Source organism: Bombyx mandarina, chromosome 21 (assembly GCF_030267445.1).
Source record: "Bombyx mandarina strain Sakado chromosome 21, ASM3026744v2".
Lineage (NCBI taxonomy): Eukaryota > Metazoa > Arthropoda > Insecta > Lepidoptera > Bombycidae > Bombyx > Bombyx mandarina.
Genome location: NC_143227.1, coordinates 165,171 through 179,243, shown reverse-complemented (window position 1 = coordinate 179,243; position 14,073 = coordinate 165,171). Strand labels below are relative to the sequence as shown.

General features: G+C 37.7%; 1 protein-coding gene across 2 annotated transcripts in view; it reads left to right on the top strand.

Annotated features, from left to right (window-relative positions):
- The window catches only part of LOC114240292 (immunoglobulin superfamily DCC subclass member 4), a 193,777-nt gene extending 185,358 nt beyond the window's left edge, over window positions 1-8,419 (top strand). For both annotated transcript variants that reach the window (XM_089736157.1, XM_028170769.2), the window contains 3 exons: window positions 1,258-1,375; window positions 3,661-3,848; window positions 4,479-8,419. In XM_089736157.1, the coding sequence (XP_089592283.1) occupies window positions 1,258-1,375; window positions 3,661-3,848; window positions 4,479-4,588 (416 nt within the window). In that variant the 3' untranslated portion in view covers window positions 4,589-8,419. The remainder of the gene's footprint in view (window positions 1-1,257; window positions 1,376-3,660; window positions 3,849-4,478) is intronic.
- The last annotated feature ends 5,654 nt before the right edge of the window (window positions 8,420-14,073 follow it).

The following is a 14,073-nucleotide window of genomic DNA, read 5'->3' as shown; positions in this document are numbered from 1 at the left end:
GCAACTTACAAACTTGAGACAATTTCCCTATAAACAGTCATGAGACAAAATAAAACGTAGCAAATAAAAAAGTTAAGCGCGAGATGAAATCGTAAAACTCTTTATTTGTCATCAACTATTCGAATTAAAATACTCACTTGTCTAAGGTACTTTAAAAAATAGCAACTTTAATATTAGAATTGTCATACTACACCAAACCAACCAGCTTCCCACATTAGAAAGAGAATTGTCGTTGTTTTGTAAAAGCCAATTGTTTTAATTAAACAGAATGTGTATTATTTTCGCTAATTAGAAACAGTTAGTATTTTGACAACATAAATATTCGTTTTTTGTTTGAAGTTTAGTAAGAAATATTTACATCATAATAATGTTTAGAATGTAGAAAACGTTGTGCAAGTTTATCAATTATAATGATGCTTAAAACATGCATGGTTGATTCAGAAAAATTATTACAATTATTCAAGGTTTCTGAACATTTACTAGGGCTCCTGTAAAGGTATGCAACTATTGGAATTAGGAACGTGAAATTTCCACATCGCATTTTAAAATGACCCGTAGCTTCCACGTTTAGAAATCAATAAACTGAAACTACGCCTCACCATCAGGTGGCCGTTATCAATTTAACCCATAAAATAAAATGTGATCGGCCATTTGATTTCAGTAAAAGCTCGAAACAAAGTTGAATCAAACGGCAAAAGCGCCGATGACGTTAATGACGGGACGCGAGCCGCGGGTGGGTGCTTAAAGTTTACAGCTTCGAAAGAGGCTCGATAAAAATAAACGTTTCACTCGTTAAATCCAATTCTAGAAATCAACTTAAGTTTAGAGTTTTATCACTGACGTTGTTGAAGTTTTCCAAATTAGGATTTATTTTCAATTTAGATTTTTTGTTTGAAAGAATCGTAAAATGTGCAAAACTTTGAACAGCTTAATGTTGAATAATTTTCGTTGCAAAACATTAACGATTTAGTAAAGAAAGCAACTTTTGAAATTAAGCTCAAAAATTTAAAGTTGGACGCGAGCTTCGGGGATCTCATCAAAACCTTAGCAGGATTCTACGGGAGCGCTTTATGTAAATTCCTTTGTAAAATTAAGTTTCATACAGTTTACACCCAGAGGTGCTCTAATAACAGACTCGATCCATCGAACTGAGATTCCCATTTGCATACCATTTCCACGCGTATTTTCCTTCATGCGAAATATTTGTTTTATGCTAATATTGTCTTGTGTAATAAGGTTGATATTCGCTTGTTGCAGCTGCTGCGGCTACCATATGGGGCTCCCAGGACGTCTACGTGAAGAAAGGGAGCACAATATCGCTGACGTGTTCGGTGAACGTTCATTCGTCGCCACCCTCCAGCGCCTCGGTCTTGTGGTAATTTGTTCATACCAAATGTACCTAATACATATTGGGGAAATGCAATGTTTCAAACTTAGGTGTACATCCCAGTTACTTTTCTAACTTGTTCTATCACAGTTATAAGAAATAAATTAATGTTTAAACTTTTTTAACGGTTAGATAGATGGACAAGCTTACGGTACATCTCGTGTTAAGTGGTCACCGAAGTCTATAGACATCAATAACAAAAATGACGCCACTCACCTTAAGACATGAGTTCGAACTCTCAGTTTTCCAGTACAACGGCCCCCAAGCCGAATCGCATCACTGCTTCACGGCAGAAATAGATTAGGCGGTGGTACCTACCTGTGCGGGTTCACAAGAGTCCTAGCCACTGTTGATTATTATGCAAATTATAGTTTTCGTGAATTTGATTGACTCATCAATTACGTCCAAACGTAAACTACGTTTAAGTCTAAGTATTTTTAAACTGGTAACGCGTATTCTAACCACTGACGATTCATGAAACAGCTCGAGTGCCTGTCATTAATCATGACCATTTATTTCATTTTACAAAAGACCTCGACTTTGTACTCGGGTCTCCAACAAGCTCCAAAGACATTTCAACCTTAAACTAAAGATTTGTACTCTCGTAATTTAATATTTCAAATCTAATCTCAATTTTAAATTTAGCTTTCGATAAGGTATCCAATTTGATTTAGCGCACTGCTTCAGTATAAATTTTTATCAAGCAAACGATATAAAGTGCATCTGGTACTAAAGTTATCCAAATGAGCGGTCCACCTGCGGACAGCCGGCTTTATTGAATTCTGAACAGGAAAATTTACCGTCGAACGCATTTTGTATTTTATTTTTCTGAAAGATTTACAATAAAATTTATATCTCAAGAACTCTGCTTACTTAATGTTTCAAACAATTACTAGTGTTAATTTTTGAGAGTAAAGCACTAGGAAATATGGAGTCAGATAGGAGGTGGACGATTCCGCAAGAAGGTTGACCAGTGTTGTAAGTAGGTGGCGAAGACTTGGGTAGTCTCATAATATACTGGGTAGTTAGTTGTAACGAGTAGCCGATTTATGATAATATCATTAAGTTTCTAGTATTCATTTTTGCTGAAACCCACTTGTCCACCGCCTGAAGTGTTTAAAAAAAGGACTATATCTTGTCGCTTCAACGTCTGCATACATCAGTTCTTTAAAAGTCCAATCAGAGGCTATATCGACCTCACCTCACCATGACCGCTTCGTTGATCTGTTACTGAGTGATCCTAAAAACAAGGCACTCCGGGTTCGATCCTTCATATAATTTAACACATAATTAAGTGTTTCTGATAATAACAGTTAGGAGTCCGGATACTGTCTCGTTGGCATATTGTTGTTTTACCGGTAACACAAGAGAACTGAAGCTTCACACCCTCCCGTACATAACGTTTTGTCTTAATTTGCTTAAAGCGCGTTTCAATAAACTAGTGGTCCCGCACTAATCGAAATTCGACTGTAATTCATTGAAATTATAAGTTTGAACATGATTAAGGTTCTATTGTCAAAGACTATTTATTATACTTCTATAATCACAGATTTTGCCAGTACTACACTATAAACAAATAATATTAAAGATAAAGAATTCTAACCTATTCTCTATTTGACCACAGACTGAGCAATTACAAAAGTTTGACAATAAATATAGAGTATATGTATGTATGTGTGTGTGTTTCAAATACATGATAGTGTGTGTAATATATTGATTTAATGTACTTTTGGAACGAAGTTTCTTATCGCGCGTTGTGAAAGGGGGCTAGACGGAAAAAATTCTTACGAAAAGCTGTCACGACACTTTTTAGATCCGTCATTCTGATCAATCAACGTGTAGGCGCTTATCGCGTGACATTGCTCGTATCCGATTGGTCCCCGTAATGAGTACAGTTTCTCGAGATAGCGTTTCAACAATAGTAATTTAGTTCATAGTATTGTTTTTTTCTTCTTCATAATGCCGTAATTTATTATTATAACTTAAAAAAAAATACAATTCCTTCACTAATTAATCGAAAGGAACTTCGTTCCATCCGGGTGTCCCTTGACACCTCTGAAGTTTTTTTATGCATAATTTAAACAAAAAATTAGCATTCTGCACTCCTTCTCTATATTCTCTATAAGTATGGATAATTTCATACTCCTCCGTCCGCGCAATTTTCGTAAAAAGGGGAAAATTTTTTTTGCTTCACGTATTAATATCTATTGATATAAATCTATTTTATAACAATTACTTCACCTCACATTTTTAACAAAATCATTACATCTTAGGTACCACGGAAACGCTGTGGTAGACTTTGACTCGCCCAGAGGCGGCATAAGCCTGGAAACGGAGAAAACTGAAGGTGGAACCACCAGCAAGTTGCTCGTGACGAAAGCAGCGCTCACTGACTCCGGAAACTACACGTGCGTCCCGAACAACGCACATCCCGCTTCGGTTTCTGTACACGTGCTCAATGGTGAGGGAAAAACCTTGTTATTCATTTCCAGAAATTGTCGATCGTTATTGGCCTCAATTTAATGAATAGATTCAACAGGCTATTAGAATTAAAAAATACATTTTTAATATAAAAATGCGTCGGCCTTGTTTAATCTTAAAAAAACACGTATAGTCATTAGTGCTCGGGATAGTGTACAGATTCTAACAGCGCCCTATGGACTAAGCTCGTCTATCCATTTATGCTCATAAAATGAGTAAGTACAAACGACCTATATCTGCCGAGATTGTTTGACTAACTTTATTATTAAAGAGAGCATATCACACAATATCTTTAAAATTGTATATATATTTATTACGTAGTGGGATGAACGAACTCACGGCCCGTCTCGTATAAAGCGGTCCCCGGAGCCCACAGACATCACCAGGCGACTGCCGCCACACACCTCGAGACGCGATGTCTGTTACCATTACGAGTAAATACCGGTTAACGATCACAGTACGCTGGAATAACACTGAGGGAACGCTGCTACCCATTCCCCAGTGAATCTCCCAGTCATTTATTATGAGCGCTACGACAGAGATAGAGCGATGATATTCTAGATCCCACACAGACGACGTGCCTTATATAACGACCGTTATTTGTACGTAGGTGAGCACCCCGCTGCAATGCAAACGAGTAACAAAGCGTCGTCCTACCTGACGTCGCAGCTGAGCTGTGCCATCCTCACGTACCTCCTCTCCTCGACCGTTGGCAGATGATCAGCTTAACTCCTAATCACGAGGCGTGAGCTTTTGAAATTAACTTATCTCTATCCACCAGCGCACGAATGTAAATTTACTTAAAATTTTTATGATTGGGAATTTTAATAGTATTTTCTTATTACTAAATTTGTCTTGTAATGTAACATTAAAATCATTATACAAATCTGGTTGTGAAAACATCTATACAATATCTACATTCCAAAGCGTTTATGTTTATAAAGTTTCATTTCAACACAAAAGCTCTCGCCAAACGCGTTGTAGATTTTTTAACGTAGATTGACTTAAGTATTACTTTAAGTGAGTTCTGTGTTAAATTAATTATAATTATAAAATACACTGAAAAAGGTTTACCGGTGGCGGGGCACCAAGGAGCCCTCTGGGACTCTACCACAGTCCGGTCTATTGTTGCCGCAGAGCAATGATCTCTTGCACTCCGATGCAATACAGACTTCAATATAAAAATTATCGCTTAGCACCAGATGATAGGTCAAGAGATCCTTGACTCATATGCTCTTTTGAAACTCGATAACAACAATTTTTACATTGTTAACTTGATCAACGAACCAATTGTAAGACAAAGTTATTCCCGTAATTATATTTCATAATTATTATTTAGTAAGTTTTGTAAGTAAGTAAAAAAATAGTAACAAAACTGAACACTGTAAAATGATTTTTGAAATCAGCCCAGTAAAGCGAATATTATAATATAATATGATGTTAGTTTACTGTGAGAGGTTTTTGTTGATGTGCTGTTTGCTCAATAATTATTTATAGTACCTGAGTCTGTATGAAATTATAAGAGAAGTCGATCAGTGTCTATTGGGAATCCGACTGATAGAACGATGAAACGTGATCTTCAGTAATAGAACGCCAGAAAAATTACGACACAGAATTAACATAATGTGTATTTGGGAAATGGAAGCTCACGAATTATTGTTTTCAGTTAATTTAACTAGAGCCAAAGTAGAAAGCGAGTGGCTGATATAATAATAAGTAACAGTCGTAAATCAGAACTTGGACTGACTTCCGGTGTACAGCCTTATTCTGTATACACACCACGGCAGCCGTGCACGAGCGTCAAAGCTTACAGAGCAACTAACGCAGCTTCACACAAAAAGTTCCGACGACGATAAGGAATAGTGTAAATTGGACACTTTTGTACATAAATTTAATACGTAATAGTAGACGTTCGCATTGTAAATATAACAAATAATGTACATAATAAATGTTTATTTGTAACATAAGTAGTGCCACCATTCGCGTGGTGAAAAATGTTTCACTTCTGTTCTTAGAACGATTTATTGTATTGCGATCCGGAGATTCGTTCAGTTAGAATTTAATTAATTGATTTTGCTGGAATCATAACCAATATCAGCTAATAAGTGATATTTGGAAGGGAGGATAACTGGTGGGCCGGAGACCTTTCTAGTTTCTCAAGGACAGGTGATTCAGTCGGGAGGGGTGAGGTTTGCTAACAGCCGTCTGAGCGACTCTGAAGGCGCTTTCAGAGCTCAAGGGCAGCTGCTTCGCGAATATAATAAATGGTATCTAGAATCGCGATTATTTTATATTACAAAATCAGTTTTATCAGCGGTTTTATTTTAACATACCTGCTCTGTAGCACGTGTCACTTGCCACGTAATATCGGACAGACAACACTTTACCTGTAACTATCAAGCTCAGAGATCAATGTATGCGCGCTCCCTCGTCGTATGTACAGTCGTACATAGCTCACAGCTGTACATTCATACGCAGCTATAATATCGAAACATTGTACAACACAAGCCCACCTGAAACTTTACGTACCTTTGATATTAAGGTTCGCGTTGCAGTGTCAGATAAGTTTGTTCTGTACATTTCTGATGCGGAGTTAGCGCAACCTGCTGTAACATCAGGGATGTCAGGAACGATGTATGCAAAATTATTCGAGAAACAGTTTGGTAAAATTCTGGAACTGACTGCAACTGGTCGCATGTACGGGTGGTAAATGAACTAAAAACTAATCTCTGAGGTCATGCTAGGTGTGCTACCGACCGTTCTTAATCATTTTATTAAGTCGTCGTGGCCTAAAGGATAAGACGTCCGGTGCATTCATATCTAACAATGCACCGCTGTTCGAATCCCGCAGGCGGGCACCAATATTACCGCAATATATACGCAAAACTATAATTTGCGGAATTACAGGTGGTAGGACGTCCTGTGAGTCCGCACAGGTAGATACCACCACCTCGCCTATTTCTGCCGTGAAGCAGTAATGCGTTTCGGTTTGAAGAGTGGGGCAGACGTTGTAACTGTATTTGAGACCTTAGAACTTATATATCAAGGTAGGTGGCGGCATTTACTTTGTAGATGTCTATGGGCTCCATTAACCGCCTAACACCAGGTGGGTTGTGAGCTCGACCACCCATCTGAGCAATAAAATATATATAATTGAATAACCTTTCAGAATGGATTATGCACAGACAGACAGAGCAGTGGTAACAGTAGACATTCGGAGGGTTGCTGAATACCATTGAACTTATTATAGTTCCACATTGCGCAGTCATCACATGTTTGTGACTTGTGTGTAGTGCCCCGCGGCGCTGCGCCGGCCCGGCCTCCTACAGTAAGATCCCAGGGCCACCAGAAATCACATATTTTCTGACGAACGAAATGTGGCCGATTGCGTAGTATTCATATGTACTAAGAACTCATGCCTACCTGCTACCTTGCTTAGACGGCCAATTTTAAGGCGGCCAACACTACGCAATCAACCACATTTCGTTCGTCAGAAAATATGTGATTTCTGGTGGCCCTGGGATCTTGGACTATCCGTTGCCGCCAGCAACTAAGTTTCAACTGAACGGAGCTCCGTCGTAGCTCGTAGGTGATAAAGACAAATAAAATAATTTAAATTCTATCAAATGTTTTTAATCAAAGTGTTTATACGAGTATGACGCGTTATGTTTTTATTCTTTATTCATGTTGATTCAATATATTTGGAGCCAAAGCTCATCCATCACACGGAGGTCTACTGAGTCGATCGATTTCATTTCCACTTAGTAAATTGTCATGGGAAACAAATGTTTACAGTATAGATTCTTTTATTTTTTTAAATATCAAGAACACATTAAACGCCTTAACAAAATTTGGCGTAATATTTTATTTGAAATCATAATGTTGTTTGTCAGAAAGCGAGCGGAGCGTGAGCAAAAACCATAATAAATTACTACCCTATTATGAATACTTGACTTTTTATTAAATTAGTGTTTTATGAACGCGCAATGTACTCCGATGCTAGTGCACGACATCAGCATCAGCGTTATATCTGACAACAAATCTCATGGCTCTGCTGATTTTCAATAGCATATAAGGTTCGGTTTCGAGAAACTCATAAAAATGTGCTAAAAAGTTTATTTCATCAAATATTTTTGTGTCAATGCAATGGTTTTATTTTTGAGAATATTTCAATTCACTTTGTGCATGTCAATGGTGTATGTCCTTAAAAAACCTTGCCCAACCACTCCATCTCCATTCACATACAACGTAATGAAATTGAATCAACATGTCAGTATGCTATTAAAAATCTAAATGAAAATCTCTTGTACACTTGTATAGTAGTTATCTAATTATTCTAATAGCGTTGTAGATGATATAATATTAAATAGATATGTTCCTTAAAACGAATGTAGAGCAATGTTGGTGAGTGTCATTAATTGTATGATTACGCGATTTTTGAAATAACGTGACATATTGCGTTAAACTGAGAATCATTTTTATTTCAAACAATTTGTAAATATTACTATTATAAGCGAAAAAAGGGATTATTAATAAACATTTTAAAAAATATATAAAGGCTTGTTTTATTTGATGTACAAACCAAAAACTACTTTCGAAATACTTTTCCTTTCAGAATATTGTATATTTGTATAAAGAACAAATAGAATATAAATAATATGAACAATAGAGCGAATCGCACGAATATTCAAACATACAGTTATGAGCAGTGGACGCATCGGCACTCAAGGGGTGATCCCCTATACCATTTACATTAATTAGGACCATGAACTTCAAACTGCAGTACTGCTACGCTGAGAGCTCATTGCACATGGATCCGTATCATACAGCACATATTATTATGTACATAGACCCAGCGTCCACTACTCGTATAACGTCCAGTTGCTGTTGTTGCTCTCAGCACGTCATTACGGATCCTCCCGATCCATTAACGGTGCTTATAGGTACCACAAGCACCGGTCACCCACCTCGTCGAACCCGTCGCTTGCAAGGAAGGGCTCGACGAATAAATTAACCTATAGACACGGCCCACTGAGTTTCTCGCCGGATCTTCTCAGTGGGTCGCGTTTCTAATCCGGTGGTAGATTATGCGAAGCACTGCTCTTGCTAGGGCCAGTGTTAGCAACACTCCGGCTTGAGAACCGTGAGCTCACCTACACATCAAGGAAAAAAAGCCGTTGTTGCTGCCGTTGCCACTTGGCGACACTGCCGCAGTATGTATTCAGCCGCCTTTAGGCACTAAGTTGGTTGTTTGGTGGTTATCAGACTTCATGCCGTACAATAATGAGACGATGACTAAAAACAATGAAATAGTTTATTGCTAAAGTTGGAACAGCCATTAAAATAGGCACAACAATGAAGGGACTTCCCATTTAGAACAGTTTACTTGAAGTTTTAATAAAATACCTAAAAAGATTAGGTTCCCACGTCACAAAGATCTCAAAGAAAATTAATATCATCATTTTGCAACATAAATACGCTCAAACGTATCGCAGACGACAGATTAAACAGAGATTCAATAAGAGAAATGGACGACTTTTCACAAGTAGATTCACTTTATTTGCTTTCGCGTAATAAAATCACATTCAAAAACATACGTTAAAGCGATTTATATAAAACGAATAAGCAAAAAAATGGAAGAGATATTTCGTATCCTTTTGAAGTCCCAATCTCAGAAATTATATTTTTCCCTCTTAATCCCTCTAAATACAATATTTTTCTTTCAACGGAATAAAATCTTAAAAGAGTATCAAGTGTACCTCCATAAATCGAATGTTGAGTGCTGGACGTTACGACGTCGTTATAGCGAGGTTACGCTTAAAACGACCTGTCTCATAAATTGATGTTTCCACATCCAACATACAACACGCGAAATACGCGCAATAAATACAACTTGTTTTGGTTTACGAAATGCATTTAGTAAAAATGGATTCCAGTGATTCTATGAAGGGCAAAGGACATTGTCGTGTATTTGTCGACTTGAATATCGTTTGAATACTTGAATACTCAGTAGGCCCGGTACACACTGTTGAAACTTTAACGCATTTAAATCAATGAGTGATGAAACTCCTCTCTATTCTACGTCCACTTTAGCCTTAGTCAAATATACCTAACACCCTATTAATTGATTTTAATCGAAATATTCTTTTGTTTGTTATTTGGTCAGGAGTTATACTAAAATATTTTGCTTAATTTAATATATTAGGTCATACAAGTCTTATGATTAGATTTAAAAATTAATAAACGACTCACCTGTGACGGGAGATGGAGATACAAAAACTTCAATAAGAACAAGCTCTTCACATTCAAGTAGTTACATAAAACAATAAGTGGCTCTGGATTTCAAATGTATAATCGAAGAAGCCACTTGACAGATTTAGATTTGAAGCGGAGTATTTACTTGTAAAAAAATATCAGATAAGAGAGATTAAAACATGGTATTGCGGGGCGTCGTATCAGCGAGTACTCACCTCGCGCATCGTATTAAACCGCATCCCGAAGTGATGACACACGACTGTTATTTAGGTCGCCGGATTACAGCGAGAGTGTGCCTTCAGCCTTATTTTATTTTGTTGAAATTTTTATGCGAGTTTCATAATCTCGGCGACAGAGATATGTTTCATCCGAATTCGGATTCAAGAGTATTTTCACTTTCCTTCTTGTACAGGATCTTTCATTATCAATTTTCTTCAAAAAATATTCGCCAGTAATCTGTAGATGATGTTGTGAAAAGTTTTACTTTTTTTAAACCAAAAATATTTTTTATTTTTATTATTAATAATGTGATGAGTAGTAGACAAATCATAGATATTGGCGTAGACGTCGGGATATTTAACATAAGTAGTTACGTGACTAAGAACGACATCGTTCCCTTTGAGTTACGAGGTTCAGTTGTCCTATAGGTTCAGCTCTCTCATCTCACAAATCTGAGTTTGATACCGGCACAACAATGGTACACGCTCGCACCGACTCGTACTATTGAGCTAGGAAGGAAGGAATATCAATTCCTTCATCGTAGAAATCGCAAGTGATGTATAATAATTTTATGAACCTTTCCTACATACGCGTAATTCTAACTACGGTATAGATTTAATGATAGTATTAAAATATTAAAGAAGACCATAGATATCACAATGTGAATGATGCCCCACCTTGAGACCACATATCCTGTCACCATTTATAACGAAAACTTGTATTTTGTATGATTCAGATCTTTATCTATTAATTTCCTGCGGGACTATAACCCTTATATATTCACATCAGTCGATACGAGTACCCGAAAGTCTCATCTATAGACTCATCTATCTCATCTTGCGGTAGGCAGCGGCTTGGCTCTGCCCCTGGCATTGCTGAAGTCCATTGGCGACGGTAACCACTCATCATCAGGTGGGTTGTATGCTCGTCTGCCTACAAGGGCAATAAAAAAAAGAACCTTTAAGCACTTTACATCAAGTGGGCCAAGATGTCATTAGCGCGTCCGCAGACGAAACAGAATAATGTATCCGTCGCTGTTGTATAGGTTTTGGCTCGCTCAGCTCTACAGTTGTCTCAAGCGGCTTCGTGTCAGGACGATTAACGTTTTAGGCGAGGATAGGCTAATGTCAGACAGGTCATTAGCTCGCCCGATGGTCTGTGTCTAGTAGAAACAGCTCAAAGATAACTATTTTAAAACACTTCACGGTTTTGTCTTGCATTTGACTATTTTATGGAGACAGAGCTCATCAATTAGTGACGTCAGTCAGGACTCTGTCAAGACAACGTGAGATGTAACGGTTCACTTGTCGATTCAAAATAACGTGTATTTCCTATAATAATACAGAAGTGACATGTGTCATTTTAAAATTTCTATCCTTAATTAGACAAACCTCAACATATTAAGTATCCATTTCAAAAATAGATACAATACACATTACAGGCTAAAAAAGAAAAAATACACATTTCTCTTTGCCTTTTTATTGTTTAAAAAAAGCAACAAGTTAAAAAATTATTTATTACTGGTGGCAGGACCTCTTGTGAGTCCGCGCGGGTAGGTGCCACCACCCTGCCTATTTCTGCCGTGAAGCAGTAATGTGTTTCAGTTTGAAGGGTGGGGCAGCCGTTGTAACTGTACTTGAGACCTTATAACTTAAATCTCAAGGTGGGTGACGCATTTACGTTTTAGATGTCTATGGACTCCAGTAACCACTTAACACCAGGTGGGCTGTGAGCTCGTCCACCCATCTAAGCAATAAATAAAAAAATGGCTTGTACCTAACATAAACCATGCGCGCACAACTAATCAGGACAAATATGCTAAGTACACAATGTTCCTTACAACTATAGGATTTTTTTTTCTTTTATTCATTATGATATATTATATTTAATATATTAAATATTAGTAGTTATTAATAGTACGAATAATTTTTGAATTATTGCCATTGCGACGACGCGGACAAACCAACCGACACACTTGCACCTCTCTGATGTTGTTATCACTGTAATAAACATTGACAGATGCCTCGAGAACTTGTTGAACGAAACACATCATAGCCCCCAATACAGCAGTTGAACCTACGAGGATGTGAATTTGGTCACAATTTTCAGTTCTGCTTTTAAATTCTCAAAATTTAAAAATAACGTTTCACTGTACTCAATGATAACTTGCCAATCGAACTTCAAACGTAACTCAAGGTTGTAAGATATACTGTTGATCACAAGAAGCCTGAAGTCAAACGCTGTAAAGTCCACAAAGCCGAGTGGCTCTCTAAAAGTACATTCGTTGTGCAGCTCCGATGCACAAAGATTTGCACACACACACACACACACACACACGTGAACGCAGCGGATTGACGGATTATGTACCTTTGTATCGGATGCTTTACTCGGAATCTAGACGTCGAGCTGGCTTTGAGATCGGTATGCTACAAATAACGTTGGTAGAAGGGACTGAATTATTGTTCAATACGCTTGTACAGGAAGATACAAACTCACATACCAATTTGGATTTTTAATAATAGTACTAATGTTCGTCAAACGGTCGGGTTTCAACCATTATTTATCTCTTTTCAATCAGTGACATTTCAAGATTTTGATTCGTTTTATTCAATACAATTTCTTTGAGTTTGAGATTGACGATTCCAAAAAAAAAAGTCTCAATATTCGAATAGTATTAATTTATGTATGAAATACTTTTCACGTACTTTTGACACCTTGATAACGTGCAAACAAAATTTCATGAGATTTCTTAGAGTTTTTTTTATGATTGAGGGCTTACTTGTGGCCTGGTGGCCTTTCCAGTTTCACAAGGACCGGAGGGCGAGCAAGGGCTCAGCCAAAAGGGGCGGGATTTGTTAATAGATACCTCAGCACTTCCAAGGGAGACCAAACAACTCAAAAAGCTGCTTCGCGAATGAATCTACTACTGGATCGGAATCGCGATCCGCTGAGAAGATCCTGCGAGAAACTTAACGGGCTGATGCTTAGATGAGGTTGCACGTCGAACTCTTTGCCGAGTTCAACGAGTACGGTTACCTACTGTACTAGAGCGGAAGGCGTCTAATGCAAGGCTTATTGGATCAGAGGGATCCATAAGGACTTGAATTTTTAGAGTAATAAAGAGACGAAAGTATAACGAACGAACGACATCACATTCGCATTTAAAATATCGGTACCATCTTTAGTATGCAGCGGTACCTATTTGAGATAAACCTGAATCGCGAATAATAATCAAAACAAGCTCCTGATAACAGCCGCCATATTGTCACTATCTGTCTCGAATTAGTCATGGAACACGGATCAGAGAGTAGAGCAAACCGTCTTATAGTATCCTTTTATCTATCAGCCCACAGACGTCCACTGCTGGATATAGGCTCAGCCCAACGGCCCCGGTCCTGCGCTGCTTACATCGCAAAGTTGTCACTATACTGAGCACGAAACAACGAGCTTTAACAATAAACATTAGCTCTACCAGCTTTCTTTTAATGGAATTTCAAATCGGCAATATCTAGCCTTTGAAACCTTTTAACCAGACATTCGATTTAAACAGGATCGCCACATGGAGACTCTATGTGCGTTGAATGATCAAACAAAGTTAACATTTCAATAATAAAGAGATCAAAACAGAACCCGGCCCGAACTGGGCACAGAGTGCGCTGTGATCTCATTAAAAATGAAGTAACACGTATTTAATACAAAAGTCGGCTCCTCTATTTATTGTCAAAGTCAAT